Consider the following 17,875-nt stretch of genomic DNA (forward strand, 5'->3'; position numbering starts at 1 on the left):
GTGTGTGTGCGCGTGCGTCCTCACATGTGCCTTCTCTCGGCGAGCCTCCAGCAGCTTGTCGTAGTAGTGCTGGGCTACTGAGGGGTCCACGTCGGTCAGCTTGGCCGAGGGGTCCTGAAGGGCCCCCAGGGTCCTCAGAGGGTCCCCGTCATCCAGAGCCTCGTTGATCTGACCAATGGCTGCGATGCCTGGACACACAAACACAAGGAGCCATCATTAAGGGCCGCCCTCTTTTGAAAACAAGTATAATATCGCAAGTCTTTAAAACACAAAGGTTTAACAGAGTGTTTATTATGTGAAGAACTGTAAGATATGTGAGCACTGGGAGACACATGAGTTATTCCCCTCAAGTCTTTCTCAGCCCAGTTCAGAATGAACAATTAATATCAGATCCAACTTCAGTCAACAGAATACAAAATACAGTAGGACCTGGATATCAGATAACAGATAAAAAGGGAGATGTTGTGTGTGTGTGTGTTTGTGTGTTAGTGTTGCACCATATACCGATACTAGAAAGGTACCGTGATACCGTGGGGAGGTTGGGATGTGGGTATAGGGATGAGTGAAATTCCTGCTATAGGCTTCTTACGTTTGGTATTCCTTCTGTATGTAACCCTTCTATACTATTTTCCCCACTATTTTTAAGACTGTATATTTAATTGCTCAGGGACTGCAGGTGGAAATTAGCTGTTTAGCTATAACCTTGTACAGTGTATCTCTCCCTATTTTATAGGGTTAATGTCTATTGTACCTTGTCCCTGTCTTAAAAATAAATAAAATTCACATTAAATACCCTGCCGTCAAAAGCGTTACAATTCCACATTTCATTAGTACCAGTACTTAAAGAATGAGCCGTATTTCTGAGTTGGGTCGAGGCAGTGTGTCGGGGCAGTGTGTGTGCGTCTCTCTCCCTCTCTGTCCCTCTGGGGGAGTGTGAGTGTGTGTGTGTGTGTGTGTGTGTGTGTGTGTGTGTGTAGTGCTCTGCTTCTCTGTCCCTCTGCTACTCCCGTTCCTCTATGCTACTCTCTAAGCTGAGTGCGCGTGCCAACCGTCAGTCCAGCTCACCAAACTACTTTCAGATCATTCGCTTATTTCTGCAAACATTTGGGGCAAACACAAATATAACGGAAAAAAGTTGTAAAATAGTTTGCAAAGAACATTCACGAAGGAAAGTGAAAGGGCTGAGGGCTGCTCAGTGGGTTACTCTAGACGGTGACGAGGCTGTGACCCGCTCTGCTGCTCTGTGCTGCGAGGCTGTGACCCGCTCTGCTGCTCTGTGCTGCGAGGCTGAGACCCGCTCTGCTGCTCTGTGACCCGCTCTGCTGCTCTGTGCTGCGAGGCTGAGACCCGCTCTGCTGCTCTGTGACCCGCTCTGCTGCTCTGTGCTGTGAGGCTGAGACCCGCTCTGCTGCTCTGTGCTTCGAGGCTGTGACCCGCTCTGCTGCTCTGTGCTTCGAGGCTGTGACCCGCTCTGCTGCTCTGTGCTTCGAGGCTGTGACCCGCTCTGCTGCTCTGTGCTGTGAGGCTGTGACCCGCTCTGCTGCTCTGTGCTTCGAGGCTGTGACCCGCTCTGCTGCTCTGTGCTGTGAGGCTGTGACCCGCTCTGCTGCTCTGTGCTTCGAGGCTGTGACCCGCTCTGCTGCTCTGTGCTGTGAGGCTGTGACCCGCTCTGCTGCTCTGTGCTGTGAGGCTGTGACCCGCTCTGCTGCTCTGTGCTTCGAGGCTGTGACCCGCTCTGCTGCTCTGTGACCCGCTCTGCTGCTCTGTGCTTCGAGGCTGAGACCCGCTCTGCTGCTCTGTGCTTCGAGGCTGTGACCCGCTCTGCTGCGCGAGGACAGAGTGAAGGAGAGGATCAGTAGCCTGGCTCCCACCCCGGAATCTGAATAGCAGTTCAATCTGAGTGTCAGACTAGTGGAGCAGAGCAGACACTTTCAGCTTATAATTGTAGCATCCCAAGCTTATTTTACAAAGTCTTTTTTTAATTTTATTTAATGGATAAAATAATACAATTAAATATATATGTAATTTATTTAGTTTAAACAGTTGACATTCCTTCTCCGCCTCTGCAGACAGCAAACACTGAGATCAGTAGGTTCCCCCTGACATTGGATTATTCCATTCGCCTACTTTTCCTCATGATTTAGGTTTTTGCCGTGGTATTGTTTCAGTATCGGTATCGAGATATTTTTAGCAGTTATCGTACAAGTTATAATTTTGGTGTTGTGTGTGTATATGTACTGTAAGTTTAGGTATTTTTGTGTGTGTGTGTGTGTGTGTGTGTGTGTGTGTGTGTGAGTGAGAGTGTGTGTGTGTTTGTGTGTGTGTGTTTATGTGTGTGTTTGTGTGTGTGTGTGTGTGTGTGTGTGTGTGTGTGTGTGTGCGTGCGTGCGTGTCACTCACGCTCGTGTTCTTCCTGTACTGCCAGGTTGACCTGGTCTATGCAGGCTTGGATGTCGTTCCAGGTCAGATAGTCGGAGCCCTCCTCCCTCGCCGCTGCCTTCAAACTCATCAGCTCATCCATGTACCTGAGGAGCACAGCAGCACCATCACCTCACAGGGACGCTCCACAACTCACACAGATTACATACAATAACACGCTATACTAATCCTTTTTATTCATTAACCCTTTCGATACGACCACGTCACCGGCAACATTTTAAAAAAATCTAACAAATATTTAATAATATTAAAAAAAAATCTAACAAATCTAAAAAAATTCCTCACTCTATTATCACTTCCTAGTATTATAGGGAAAATCCTATTAATATTCGAAATGTTGTCACTGTACTTTCGGGGTTAAAAGGGTTAAAGCTGAAACCCGCTGATTTGTGTGTGTGTGTGTGTACCTCTGTGCGTATTCGTCCTCCACGTTACTCAGTCCAGTGACGGAGCTGGCGAGTTGTCTCCACAGGGCCGCCCTGTCACCCACATCCAGCGCTCCGTTCATCAGGACCACCGACGACAGCATCTCCACGGCAACCAGCAGCTCTGGGTGGGACAGAGAGCCCTGGGGAAGACGGGCGGGAGACGAGCCTCAACAGCTGAACACTGCACTCTCCAATAACCATGTTCACTAACACAGATCCTACAGTGTGTTGGTGGCGGGTAGTCAAGTCAGTCAATTTAATTTATACGCCACATTTACAAACAGCTGTGGCTGAACCAAAGTGCCGTACAGATAAAAGCAAAAGATATAAACACAAAAGCATGAGAATAGCGCAAATACAGATAAGTGCAAAGACACAGACAACAAAATAAAATAAAAAATAAAAAGTGCAGCAAATTACTAAATAAAGTAAAAAGGAACTAAAATGGCAATAATTGAGTTACCAGGGGGGCAGGCAGGAACGAATCAAAGGCGAGGGAGAAGAGATGGGTTTTGAGGAGGGACTGAATGTTACGAGAGTCTGGGCTGCTCTAATGTGTGTGTGTGTGTGTGGGGGGGGGGGCTATTCCAGAGTCTGGGCTGCTCTAATGTGTGTGTGTGTGTGTGTGGGGGGGGGGGGGCTATTCCAGAGTCTGGGCTGCTCTAATGTGTGTGTGTGTGTGTGTGTGGGGGGGGGGTATTCCAGAGTCTGGGCTGCTCTAATGTGTGTGTGGGGGGGGGGCTATTCCAGAGTCTGGGCTGCTCTAATGTGTGTGTGTGTGGGGGGGGGGGTATTCCAGAGTCTGGGGGCTGCTATAGCGAAGGCCCTGTCCCCTCTGGGTACCTCTGGGCTCTGCTGCTGCAGGCTGGCCAGCTCTCTCTGGTAGAGGTCAGCAGCGCTGGGGTAGACCTCTGGTAGCTGGGCGTCAGGGCTCATCAGCTCCTGCACCGTCTGCTCTGCCACGCCCGCTCTGATGGCAGCGTTGATCCGCTCCACCGCCTGCAACACTGTCCACACAGCACAGGGAAGATGATAAATACACACAACACAGTAAAACAGGCTTTAAAGTCGCACTGAAATGAAAAAAACATTCCCATTTTGGTTCACATAATTGGTCATAGTGTTCACCTATTCAACGATGTATTCCCAAAAAATTACAAAATTCTACTTTTGTTGTAATCTTATATCAAAGTATATAATTGCTTACTTCCTGGAAAACGGTAGGTCACATGCAATGACGACAACAGGTACCTTAGATTTTAGGCCAATAATCTCACGACATCCACCCGTCAATCAACGCTATCCTTCTATCGAATCTGTCTAAAGTTCTTAAAACCCGTCCACTTGTCAATGTTCCAATCAAATTCCTCTAAACATATGTCCCACCCTCATAGCTTGTTTGCGTTGGAAATACGTCAAACTACGGAAGTTAGATGATCTCAAACGTCCGTTTCAGTGCGACTTTTAACATGTCTGAGATAACTCAGTTCATAGGTCATAGCTGGTGGAATACATGATGAGTGACTGCTTACTCTTCTGGTAGCTTGCTGCAAACTCATTGGCTGCTTCCACTCCGCTCTGTAACTCATCTTTGGTCAAGGGCTCTCCTGGGGAATTCTGGGGGACGGGGTAAAAAAAAAAAGAGAATGGACTCTTTACTTTTGAGAACGGACTGTTACTTTTTAAGAGATACAAGTAGACATGCTTATTCCTATGTGTTGGTTATGTGGAGTGGTGAACAAACTCTCCTACCTGGTCTTTATTCTCGCGGTCAGCCATCAGCTGTTTGAGGTACCAGCCCTTGTTCTGGGCCTGGAGGTTGTGTAGGCCCAAAGCCTGGGACCGGAGTGCTTCATACAGCCTGTCCTCATCCCCGCTGAGCAGGGCCTGCTCTGCCGAGTTCAGGGCGCTGGACACTGGTGGATAAGGGGATGGATAGTTCGGACATCTTTGTCTTGGTTCATGTGTAATGTGTGTGTCTGTGTGTGTGTTAGCGGGGCGCGCGTGAAGCACTCACAGTTGACCTTGTTGACATTGCCCTGGATCTCCGCCTGGGTGAGCAGCTCCTCGTAGACGTCTCTCTCCGCGTCTGCGTTCTCCCCCAGCTAGACGAGGAGCAGCCGAGAGGAACACCGGCCCGTTAGCTACTACGCCACGCCGCTCCGTGCTCTAGTTCATCACTAGTCAGGTCAGATTCCCTACCCGTTTGCGTGAGTTGGCGACCTTCTCCCCCTTGGCGCTGTGGAGCATGTCCTGGTAGTGCTGGGCGGAGCTGGAGTCCAGGAGGACTAGCATGGCGTTGGGGTTCTGCATGGCAGCCAGGGTTCCCTCTGGAACGCCCTGGTCTATGGCCTCGTTGATGGCGATGACCGCAGCGTGCACTGGGGAGAGGGAGTAGGAGACTAGTGTGTGACTAGTGACTAGTGACTGCGGGTGGAAATTAGCTGTTTAGCTATAACCTTGTACAGTGCATCTCTCCCTATTATATAGGGTAAATGTCTACTGTACCTTGTCCCTGTCTTAATTTTTTAATGTGACCGCAGCGTGCACTGGGGAGAGGGAGTAGGAGACTAGAGACAGCAGAGTGCACTGGGGAGGGGGAGTAGGAGACTAGTGACAGCAGAGTGCACTGGGGAGAGGGAGTAGGAGACTAGTGACAGCAGAGTGCACTGGGGAGAGGGAGTAGGAGACTAGTGACAGCAGAGTGCACTGGGGAGGGGGAGTAGGAGACTAGTGACAGCAGAGTGCACTGGGGAGAGGGAGTAGGAGACTAGAGACAGCAGAGTGCACTGGGGAGAGGGAGTAGGAGACTAGAGACAGCAGAGTGCACTGGGGAGAGAGAATAGGAGACTAGAGACAGCAGAGTGCACTGGGGAGAGGGAGTAGGAGACTAGAGACAGCAGAGTGCACTGGGGAGAGGGAGTAGGAGACTAGTGACAGCAGAGTGCACTGGGGAGAGGGAGTAGGAGACTAGTGACAGCAGAGTGCACTGGGGAGAGGGAGTAGGAGACTAGAGACAGCAGAGTGCACTGGGGAGAGGGAGTAGGAGACTAGTGACAGCAGAGTGCACTGGGGAGAGGGAGTAGGAGACTAGTGACAGCAGAGTGCACTGGGGAGGGGGAGTAGGAGACTAGTGACAGCAGAGTGCACTGGGGAGGGGGAGTAGGAGACTAGTGGCAGCAGAGTGCACTGGGGAGAGGGAGTAGGAGACTAGTGGCAGCAGAGTGCACTGGGGAGAGGGAGTAGGAGACTAGTGGCAGCAGAGTGCACTGGGGAGAGGGAGTAGGAGACTAGTGGCAGCAGAGTGCACTGGGGAGAGGGAGTAGGAGACTAGTGGCAGCAGAGTGCACTGGGGAGGGGGAGTAGGAGACTAGTGACAGCAGAGTGCACTGGGGAGAGGGAGTAGGAGACTAGTGGCAGCAGAGTGCACTGGGGAGAGGGAGTAGAATGTCTGCTTGTGTTGGATCCTAACTTGGGATGGAACAGTTGATTAGGCATTTCTATTCCACTAATCTGATTCCACAAACACTGACATTCTCATGAATAAAGAAACAAAATGTAATGCGAGTCAAATCTATTTATGTTAGACAGAGATCTGACGTGATCAGAACTCCTCTCCCAGCCTCTTAGTTCCCCCCGCTGATATCTGAGGGGCGCTCACATGCTGCCTCGTCCACCGAGAGCTCATTGGCCAGGATCCCGCCAATCTTGCTGAAGGCGGGCATCTGGATTCCATACTTCTCCAGCTCACTCTTCATGTTGTTGATCTCTTCCTCTGAGAGATGGAGAAGGAGGGAGGATATCCATGGAGGGGAGGGAAGGAGGAGAGAGTTGGGGTTAGACTGGGGCCCTGGAGAGACGGAACATTTCTGGAGTGTGATGATCAGATCCTTGGCTCTGGGTTTTGGTAGAAGAGAAGAGAAGGAACACAAACTAGAGGAAACACAAACAATCCATAATGACTTTCACATTGTCAGTAGCTCAAGACTAGAGCCCGGTAAAACTGCTCTCTGTGTTGCAGCCCTACGACCAAAACATTGTGAATGAAATTCAAGTCTCACCAAAGTGTTCCGTTCTCCCACTTAACTGTTGTTCTTAATTTGTAGTTCGTTCTCATAGATCAGTCTGTTAAAACTACAAATTCTTCCTGTGTGACATCACTTCCCTGTCCTCTTCATCCTGAAACTATGTCACTTCCTTTTTCACTGTATAACCTATTGACCTCGTCCACATCTGACTCACTCTGCCCGGATTCACTTCCTGTGCTAGAGTCCGACTCTGCAGAATCGTAGCAGAATAAAACTATTGCCTTTGTTTAAAACCAGCTTGACCGACCACTCAGCGTGTTCTTTGAAATCTAAACTAAACCAAGTAAGATTTTTCCTTTACAATTCAGCCAACTCTTCTTTCATTTTCTGTAAGCTGTGGAAGCTTGATAACTGTGACACCTTTTGCAGTTTCTAGTGTCCAACATTTACCATGTTTAAGCTGTGCTTTCAAAGTTAAGTTATGTTCATAAAGTTATGCATTAAATCTCTGACCGTGCTAATGGGCTGACTGAACGTTTGTGTTAAGGGGGTACAGACACAAACGCACTCACCGGTAAAATCCACTTTGCCGTAGAGATCTTGGATCTGAGGGGCGAGGCCCAGCTTGAACAGGTACAGACTATGGAGAGATAGAGGAGAGGCAAGAGGAGAGACAGATATAGAGTGAGTGTGTGTGTGTGTGTGTGTGTGTGTGGGGGGGGGGGGGTTATACAGGTGTTTCTCTCATGACAGCTGTTTCATTAGGAGACTGGAAGCCATCAGGGTTGAGACTTGGGATAACAGGGTTGAGGTTGGGGATAACAGAGTTGAGGTTTGGGATAACGGGGTTGAGGTTTGGGATAACGGGGTTGAGGTTTGGGATAACGGGGTTGAGGTTTGGGATAACGGTGTTGAGGTTTGGGATAACGGGGTTGAGGTTTGGGATAACGGGGTTGAGGTTTGGGATAATGATGACTACTACCGTATGACTACTACCGTATGACTATTACCATATGACTACTACCCTATGACTTCTACCATATGACTTCTACCATATGACTACTACCCTATGACTTCTACCATATGACTACTGCCGTATGACTACTACCGTATGACTACTACCGTATGACTATTACCATATGACTACTACCGTATGACTACTACCATATGACTACTACCGTATGACTACTACCGTATGACTACTACCGTATGACTACTACCATATGACTACTACCATATGACTACTACCATATGACTACTACCGTATGACTACTACCGTATGACTACTACCGTATGACTATTACCGTATGACTACTACCGTATGACTACTATCGTATGACTACTACCGTATGACTACTACCGTATGACTATTACCGTATGACTACTACCGTATGACTACTACCGTATGACTACTACCATATGACTATTACCATATGACTACTACCATATGACTACTACCATATGACTACTACCATGACTACTACCGTATGACTACTACCGTATGACTACTACCGTATGACTATTACCATATGACTACTACCGTATGACTACTACCATATGACTACTACCATATGATTACTACCATATGACTACTACCGTATGACTACTACCATATGACTACTACCATATGACTACTACCATATGACTACTACCATATGACTACTACCATATGACTATTACCATATGACTACTACCATATGACTACTACCATATGACTTCTACCATATGACTACTACCGTATGACTACTACCGTATGACTACTACCATATGACTACTACCATATGACTTCTACCATATGACTACTACCGTATGACTACTACCGTATGACTACTACCGTATGACTACTACCATATGACTATTACCATATGACTACTACCATATGACTACTACCATATGACTATTACCATATGACTACTACCATATGACTACTACCATATGACTACTACCATATGCCTACTACCATATGACTACTACCATATGACTATTACCATATGACTATTACCGTATGACTACTACCGTATGACTACTACCATATGACTATTACCATATGACTACTACCATATGACTACTACCATATGACTATTACCATATGACTTCTACCATATGACTACTACCATATGACTTCTACCATATGACTACTACCGTATGACTACTACCATATGACTACTACCGTATGACTACTACCATATGACTACTACCATATGACTACTACCGTATGACTTGTCTATTAAGTCTGCTTATAGTTTTCTGCCATCTGTAAGCCACTTAAGGAGGGGGCCAAGAGGCCTCTTAAAATCAACAAAAACCCAGTCATCTAGCCTGGAGCGCACGCACACGCACACGCACACACGCGCACACGCACACACACACACACGCACACACACGCACACGCAGTCCAATCTCTGCCACCCTGCTGTGGCCCTGCCCTTGCTCAGCTCTGTTGTTGGTCGACTTCCTGACTCCAAAGGCTGAATGTGCCTCTGGGCCTCTGGACAGGAATGATCTATTAAAACACTCCACCGTTGCAAAGCTGTGGGGGAGCTTTTCACCTCGGTGCTCAATGACTCTCGCCTGGAGAACTGCACTGTTCACCTCACAAGATTTTAGACTTCGAGTGAGTGAGTGAGTGAGTGAGTGAGTGAGTGAGTGGATGGATGGATGGATGTTTACATACCTGGGTTATCAACTTGAAAGAAACTTTTTTAGATAAATGGGGAATACGTGCAATGCCTACTTACTAGAAAGCAACATTGTGAAGGGGGGCATATATCTTTCTGTGACGTCTTCGTGGTTTGGATTTGCCGTTTGTTTTTTGCGCTGACACCATAGATCAGGACCGAACAGGGTGTGATTGGAGGTTAAACTTCAGCACAGGCTTTATGAGATGGGACGGATTCTGTACATCACCTCACCACACTGGCAATGTCCACAATATATAACAAAACTGTATGGGTTTGTATACTGAGTATGTTCTTCTTTACTGCTGTACATGCTCACTGTATGCGTGAGTGTGTAAGTGTGTGTGTGTGTGTGTGTGTGTGTGTGACGTCACCTGTTGTAACTGCCAGCGTTAATGTAGATGATGCGAGAAATGCTTGGAAAACTCCCCCTGACTATGTTATTGGTCACGATACTGCAGCTCGCTTTCAAACAAGCGCTGCTCAGTGGGAGAGTATATGTGTGTGTGTGTGTGTGTGTATATGTGTGAGTGTGTGTGTGTATGTGTGTGTGTATATGTGTGAGTGAGTGTGCGTGTGTTTGCATGCGTGTGTATGTTTGTATGTGTGTGTGTTTACATGCATGCGTGTGTGTGTGTCTGTGAGTCTACCTGAGAGCATGTATGCAGTAGATGCATCGCGGCATGTTTTTCCTGTCGTAGATGTCGGTGGTCTCAGGATAGAAGATCTGAAACAGAAGAGTGAATCAGGCAGGGTTGAGTTGAGAGACCCCCACACTACCGCTCCAGGGTCCAGCCACACCCCAGCATGCAACACACGGGTGTGTAGAGCCCCCCAGGGTCCAGCCACACCCCAGCATGCAACACACGGGTGTGTAGAGCCCCCCAGGGTCCAGCCACACCCCAGCATGCAACACACGGGTGTGTAGAGCCCCCCAGGGTCCAGCCACACCCCAGCATGCAACACACGGGTGTGTAGAGCCCCCCAGGGTCCAGCCACACCCCAGCATGCAACACACGGGTGTGTAGAGCCCCCCAGGGTCCAGCCACACCCCAGCATGCAACACACGGGTGTGTAGAGCCCCCCAGGGTCCAGCCACACCCCAGCATGCAACACACGGGTGTATGGATGATACATGACTCAACGTAAGGAATTACACAATAGAGAAATACCGTCTTTTGGAATCGTCATTGAGATAGTCGGGAAGCCATGAGAACTCTATGGTGCGCTGTGCGTGAATGCATGCATGTGTGTGTGTGTATTTGTGTGTGAATGCATGCATGCATGTGTGTGTGTGTGTATTTGTGCGTGAATGCATGCATGTGTGTGTGTGTGTATTTGTGCGTGAATGCATGCGTGTGTGTATTTATGCATGAATGCATGCATGTGTGTGTGTGTGTGTTTGTGCGTGAATGCATGCATGTGTGTATGTGTATTTGTGTGTGAATGCATGCATGCATGTGTGTGTGTGTATTTGTGTGTGAATGCATGCATGTGTATGTGTATTTGTGTGTAAATGCATGCACGCATGTGTGTGTGTGTATGTGTATTTGTGTGTGAATGCATGCATGTGTGTGTATGTGTGTGTGAATGCATGCATGCGTGTGTGTGAATGCATGCATGCATGTGTGTGTGTATTTGTGTGTGAATGCATGCATGTGTGTGTGTGTGTATTTGTGTGTGAATGCATGCATGTGTGTGTATGTGTATTTGTGTGTGAATGCATGCATGTGTGTGTATGTGTATTTGTGTGTGAATGCATGCATGTGTGTGTATTTGTGTGTGAATGCATGCATGTGTGTGTGTGTGTGTGTGTGTGTATTTGTGTGTGAATACATGCATGTGTGTGTATGTGTATTTGTGTGTGAATGCATGCATGTGTGTGTATGTGTATTTGTGTGTGAATGCATGCATGTGTGTGTATGTGTATTTGTGTGTGAATGCATGCATGTGTGTGTGTGTGTATTTGTGTGTCATAACCCCACTCACCTTTGGAAGGCCTTTCTCTGTCATGGCGTTGAGCCACTGGATGACATTGTCTGTGTGTCTAAAATGGAGTCCTGTGGCCTGCAGGTAAGAAACACAACACACATCAACACAAACTTTTACACACACACACACACACACACACACACACACACATATTCATTCACTAGCCTTGTGAGCCCCTCCTGATCTCACAAGATCACATTCTGATTCTCTCTGCACATCAGTCTGGACAAGCTCCATAGAGATCTCCCTGTGCCTGATCAGAATTTGATCAGGCCAATCAGCATCCTATGATGAGGAATTACTGGCAGCTACTGACCAGACTGTTAGCCCATGATAGACAGTGATAGACAGATGGTTCATCCAACCCCTCGCCTGTACGTTTTGAAAGTGCCTGTCCTTTTCCAAACAGTTTCCAACGGAGCCTTCCTAGATGGTTGTGTGAAACTAACCATCTGGCACATCAGGTTAAGCATTCACACAGACAGTGGCGAGCTTCTAGCGCTTATCAGTGCTGCAGCATTTCACCATTGCGGTATTTCACAAGGAAATCCCGTGGGAAATCTCGTGGGATTTCAGACGGGTGTTATTTAATTTCACTGATGCACCACCGCCAGGCTTTGAGCAGATTTAGCAGGCTGGGCTCACAGTGTATTTCTCCTATAGTCTACGAATGAAGACAAGCCTGATTATTGCATCATTAAATTTCACACTTTCAATGAAGGTCATGCACAGTACAGATACACAGCACGACATTAGATGAGTATCTTACATATATTTGTTATGTGAAGCACTGCATGTAAATTATCTGTTGTAAAGCACTTTAAGCTGGATTTATCAGTATGAAAGGTGCTATACAAATAATGTTTTATTACAATTACCTTGTTCTCAAACACATTCTTTTCTCCATCTGGATGTAATTTAATAATTACAAACATATCTATCTACAGTAACCATCTCAGTAACTGACATCAGGTCAAGACGTGATGTCTGTTAAGTCATATGCTCAAAATAGCATATTTCGTTGTTATTAACTGGTATTGCTAACAATAGCTAACTTGCCTAGAACTACAAAGATGGGGAGAAAGTGGGGTTTTTAGGCGCCGGGCAGCCTCAGCTGCCAGAACCCTCTTCTATTTGCCAATATTCTGAATCTTCTTCTTCTTCCTAAGACGTCTTGACTTCCCATGCATGAAAAATGAAGTGCTCAACTGGCATTGGGGGCCAATAGTCCTGATGGTGGCGCTACAGCAACCGTCTAAACGTATTAAAATCCTAACAAATCAGCCATACGTGCTATCACTTTGCAACCACCACCAACCTGTAGGTCCAAGTGAGCAGAAACATCTATATGCTTTGAGCTGGCAGGAATTATGAAGTCCATCACTCTGTTTTTCAAACCCTCAAACCCTACTCCTCCCACATTTTTTTGTCAACTGACACCCCAATTGCTATACTACATCAGACTGTCCTCCACAAATGACCTTCACAGATTTTTGAAATATCAAAAATTGAGCACACAGTGCATCAACATGTTTTACTGTAAACAGTACTGTGTATAGCAACTGCAAATACTCGCTCAATAAATCTCCAATGTTCATGAAAAAGTCAATTTTCATGACATTGTAGATGTAGCGTGAAAATGTTCTGAATTTTATCTCAACTGTATTTTTGACAGTATTTTGAAGTCCCCTCAAACTACTGCTGTTCATATATGAAAAAATACACTACCCACAATCCTATAGTGCATGGGTTCCCAAACTCCAGCAATGTGGGCCTCCCCTCTGAAAACATTGACACACCTGCGCCCCCACAACCCCCCAAATATGTCCATTTTGCAAGGCAGCGTTAGCTAACCCATAACGTTACACAGCCAAGTTAGCTCGGTGGCACCTGCTGCTAGTTAATGTTATGACGTTTTCTCACAATACATTCATGCCTGTGGGGGGAGGCTCTCTCTGCACTATCCACAAATTTTGTATACATCTCTTCCATTATTTATTTAGATTTGACTCTGTTTGAGAGGACACCTGTGCCACTGATTGTTTTATTAGTTTCCACCCGTCTTGTTAGTCTGTGTATATATCAGGTCTTAAAACAAAATGATTTTTCATTTGGTTCGCTCCAAGCAGAACCAGCATATTTAACGTTTTTTAACAATAAAAAATATTGTCTTGTACTGTTGCTGCAAGCTATTTTATTCTGCACCTGTAGGCCTATTGTTTGTTTTTATTTTGTTTTATAATGTTTTATGTTATTTATTTATTAGGCTATGTATTAGGGCTGCTCGATTAATCGGATTTTAATCTAGATTAAGATTTGGGCTGTCAACGATCATTAAAACAAAATAATCGCCATAAAACGATTTTGCACAAATCAAGTGCACCCTACACTGGAGAGCTATACTGTGCTTGACCTCAAGGTCAAGGTTCACTATTTGTCTCCCATGGGAGAAATGTATCTAATCCAAAGAACATTGTTAAAAAGAAAAGCCTCTGTCAACATTTAATAAATTAATTGTTATCAAAGTCAATGTATAATTTGATATGTTAAGAAAATGTTAAAACTTTTGATTAAAAAAAAAAATTCAATGAATAATCGTGTTAAATAATCGTGATCTCAATATTAATCATGATTATGATTTTTGCCATAATCGAGCAGCCCTACTATGTATTAACTTATGTCTTGCCACCAACCTGTACAGCACTTTGGCTCGACCGCAGTCGTTTTAAAATGGGCTCTATAAATAAAATTTGAGTTGAGTTCAGATAGCAAACAAAAATATTCTCTTGTGGCGATACACATTTCAGAGACATCCATCAGACTGCTGCTGCTTGTATGTCTATACGACAGCAAATATAATTTAGTGCAAAACATTTAATAGGCCAATCTCTTGATCACTAGGCCGATAAAAAGCCCTTACTTGACTGGAAGTTATAGCCATTCAACGGAGCGCTTTGTTAGGCCTACTGGTGGCCTATTCAGACGGCACTAGGCCTATATGGTATAGGCTACGACTGTATCCACACGCTAATAATCTCTAACCATACCATAAACGTCTGAACTAGGCTATGGTGTGTTGTTGTAATATCTAAATCTCTTCATTTCGCTAAGCAAACATTTAAGATCCCGACTGTGAAATAACAGATTTAGGGGCCTAGGCTACATTATAAAAACGGGACAAGATGTAGGCTACAAATGTAATTAATTTAATTTAGCCTATTCGGCCATAAAAGGCTCAGCTTTTTTTTCTTTTCTTCTTTTTTAAAATTATTTTTAAGTTATATAGGCCTACTACAAAGAACGAAAAAATAACGTTATTAACCGGTTTTAAAGATTCCAAATTAACGTTTCTGTTCTGGAACAATTAAAGACCATTTCGTTTTCGTTCCTGTTTCTGTTCCTCGTAACATACTGTTCGTTTTCGGTTTTCGTTTCCGTTCTCATACAGTGAGCATGTACAACCTACATGTAGCTCCCCTCTTAGGCCTTGTTTACATGTAGCCTGGGATCTGGGAAAACGGTGATATTTATCTGCGTTTGTACCTGTCGTTTACATGTAAACGGAGATTTTAACCCACTGAAAACAAAGGTTTTAAAAACTCCGGCAAAAGTGGAGATTTAGGAAAACTCTGTTATTTCGTTTGTATGTAAACAGAGGAAGACGAAGATTTACGACATGTATGCGACAGAAAATGCATTGCATCTGGTGTGCGACCCTTGTTTACAGTGAGTTTGCTCCTCTGACGTGCTCTAATAATCATGGATTCTAAAGCGATTTTTATGTTAGTGCAAAGTCTGTTGGTGTGTTTGCATTTGCAAAGTCTGTTGGTGTGTTTGCATTTGCAAATACAACTGCTTTATTATGTTGAGGAGGAGAGGAATTCGTTCATTCATTGTTTTGTTTTTCTTTTACAGGATTCTGATTGGCTAACGTGTCTTCATGCTTCTCGTTACACTGCCGCCTACAGGCGTAGAGTGCTCTTGGTGGCGTATTTATGTGGGTGGCGGCTTATTTACGGCTTATAACTTTTTTTTTAACTATATTTAAATTTTGTGGAAACTGCAGAAACCTCCATGTTACATGCACCTGTGATATTTACAGTACATGCAACCCTTGTGATTGTGATGTTTAAGTCAGTGTGAAACCATCTATGGCTTCTCACATGGCAGGTAGCTCAACAAGAGTTCAAGCCCAGGGGGTGCAGAATAAAAATGCTAATGAATACTCATTTTGCTGTGACATGATTTTATAAAATATTTTTAATTAAAGGATTAAATTATGGTCTGGGGCAATACATGCCTCATCCTCTTACGTCGTGTTCACATAGGCTGCATGATTGCATTGCATCGTGTCACGCAAGACTCGAGCGGAAGTTCCGGCAGTCAAGCACATGTTGGCTTCAGTCGTCTCGCAAGGTCCCCAACACAGAAAGCTACCAAAGTATTCTTCTTCTTTGGTGGTTCACAACTTCCGGTTTAATGACTGCATATATTTTTACTGCAAACATTGGAAATCGAAAAATCGAACTCATGCAGAACACAAAATGCAATGCACTGGTTTTGCAATGCAATAATGCAGGGTCTCGCAAACCTTCCATTTGAAATGACTGGACTTCCAGTGTAACGTAATGCAACCATGCTGCCTGTGTGAACAAGGCGTTATACCTCATGCACACATCCTCAGTTGTTTGTATTGTGGCAACCCAGGGGACAGGGAAGAGCACAAATGCCAAAATGGCAGTGGCACACAGAGACAAGAGAAGCAAGTTGCAGAAAATAGCCAAAGGTTGTCTCTTTAATAAACTTAACTTAGTGTTACAAATGAAAGATCTCAAACTAAATTCACACAGGAGGCAGCATGCTTTCTGCCTCACCCCTCTTCTCCCAGGCTTCTTCTGGCCTGGGTTTTCCAGTGTTTGGTGAGGGGACGTGGCTGAATACTGAGGCAGGTGTGGACGATCAGCCCAGGTAGTCATTAAGCTAGAGGTTCTGGGAACTGTAGTCCCACAGATGGCAGCCACTTTGTGGCACAGGTGGCCATTTTGGGTTGTGAGGGCCTCGGGTTGCCACAGTATTATCAAAATCCAAACCTGTTTTTCGTGCAAAACAAAATGTGTGCTCACATACAGTAGTTGGACCGAACCAAGTTCAACCAATAATATGACATCCACCCTCAATCTTCAACTTTCAGCAACACAGCTACAATTCGTTATTTGGCTAGTTATCAACAGCATTGCATGTCTTTGGCTGTTCGCATTACACTTTTATCCAAAGTGACTTACATAATTGCATTTAACATAGAAGTTAGTGATAAAATAGCCTTTAGGCAAAACTTGCTTGCATGTATTTGGACTTTGACTTGTGTCTGTTACTTGAATGACTTTCATTGTGAAAAGATAGGGCCTATATTTTTCTGATAGGATTAGGATTGATTTTTTACTTTAGAAATATGATATAATTATTTTGATATATGCATTGAAACAAACTACTTATTTTGGAATTGCATTGGTCTCTGACATTGCAGGGTTATTTTGACAGTAGTGAGTTATTGATTGGCTCTCTAGGTACGATTCTAGCTTCTGATTGGCTGTCTAGGTTGTCAGAGAGAGTTTGATTGATAGCCTATAAGACTTATCCATGGCTTGACTTGCTGCACTAGCTCGCACCTCACCAGCAACGAACCTGGACTAGGCTATTGCAACCGCCCCCCCCCTCTGCTACAAATTCATTTCAATATTCAAATAAACTGGATGGATGTGTTTCTTAGCCCCACCAATCTTCAGTGGGCTAATGGATTGAGGGGGAGAGGGGGGCCTCTAATGTTAGCAGGCTTCTATTGGGCTGTTGTGGTCATGACCGCTCCATTTCATTTACATTTTTTGCCGGTCTGCCGCAGGTGTTGGGCTGAATTTGCTAGTTTGATTGATAGATGGATGGATTTGATGCAAAGTATTGTGAAAGTATTGTGTAGGCCTATGTGTAAGAGATGAATGGTTCATGAACTCAGCCAGGTAGATTATCAGCATTAATCCCCAGCCTCAATTTATTTGATTACACTTTTGCGTGATGACTTTCCTCAACATGTTGTCATTAATTTAAACCACCATTTCATCTAGGCTACTTCATGTTGCTACATTTTGAGCTTTATGCTCATGTTTTTAGAGCGCAATCAACATTTTCCAGGATTCCAAATTAAGTCCATCCATTCATCCAACTTAGTCCTGAGCACAGCACGCTCCAATGAGCACAGCGCTCCATGTAGAACACTGTAACCACAACACCAACAAATACATTTCCATCTCTGTTTGTG

At 45.1% G+C, this 17,875-nt stretch overlaps 1 protein-coding gene across 1 annotated transcript in view; it reads right to left on the reverse strand.

Annotated features, from left to right (window-relative positions):
* iqgap1 (IQ motif containing GTPase activating protein 1) overlaps nucleotides 1–17,875 on the reverse strand; it is a gene marked incomplete at both ends in the record, with an annotated part of 63,692 nt that overhangs the window by 19,795 nt on the left and 26,022 nt on the right. The window contains 12 exons of the mRNA XM_084436785.1: nucleotides 25–188; nucleotides 2,401–2,525; nucleotides 2,847–3,007; nucleotides 3,711–3,874; nucleotides 4,400–4,484; nucleotides 4,620–4,783; nucleotides 4,885–4,972; nucleotides 5,070–5,248; nucleotides 6,529–6,642; nucleotides 7,468–7,535; nucleotides 10,224–10,300; nucleotides 11,563–11,640. Coding sequence (XP_084292911.1) covers nucleotides 25–188; nucleotides 2,401–2,525; nucleotides 2,847–3,007; nucleotides 3,711–3,874; nucleotides 4,400–4,484; nucleotides 4,620–4,783; nucleotides 4,885–4,972; nucleotides 5,070–5,248; nucleotides 6,529–6,642; nucleotides 7,468–7,535; nucleotides 10,224–10,300; nucleotides 11,563–11,640 — 1,467 coding nt within the window. The remainder of the gene's footprint in view (nucleotides 1–24; nucleotides 189–2,400; nucleotides 2,526–2,846; nucleotides 3,008–3,710; nucleotides 3,875–4,399; nucleotides 4,485–4,619; nucleotides 4,784–4,884; nucleotides 4,973–5,069; nucleotides 5,249–6,528; nucleotides 6,643–7,467; nucleotides 7,536–10,223; nucleotides 10,301–11,562; nucleotides 11,641–17,875) is intronic.

The sequence above is a fragment of the Borostomias antarcticus genome (assembly GCF_949987555.1).
Source record: "Borostomias antarcticus genome assembly, chromosome: 4".
Classification (NCBI taxonomy): Eukaryota; Metazoa; Chordata; class Actinopteri; order Stomiiformes; family Stomiidae; genus Borostomias; species Borostomias antarcticus.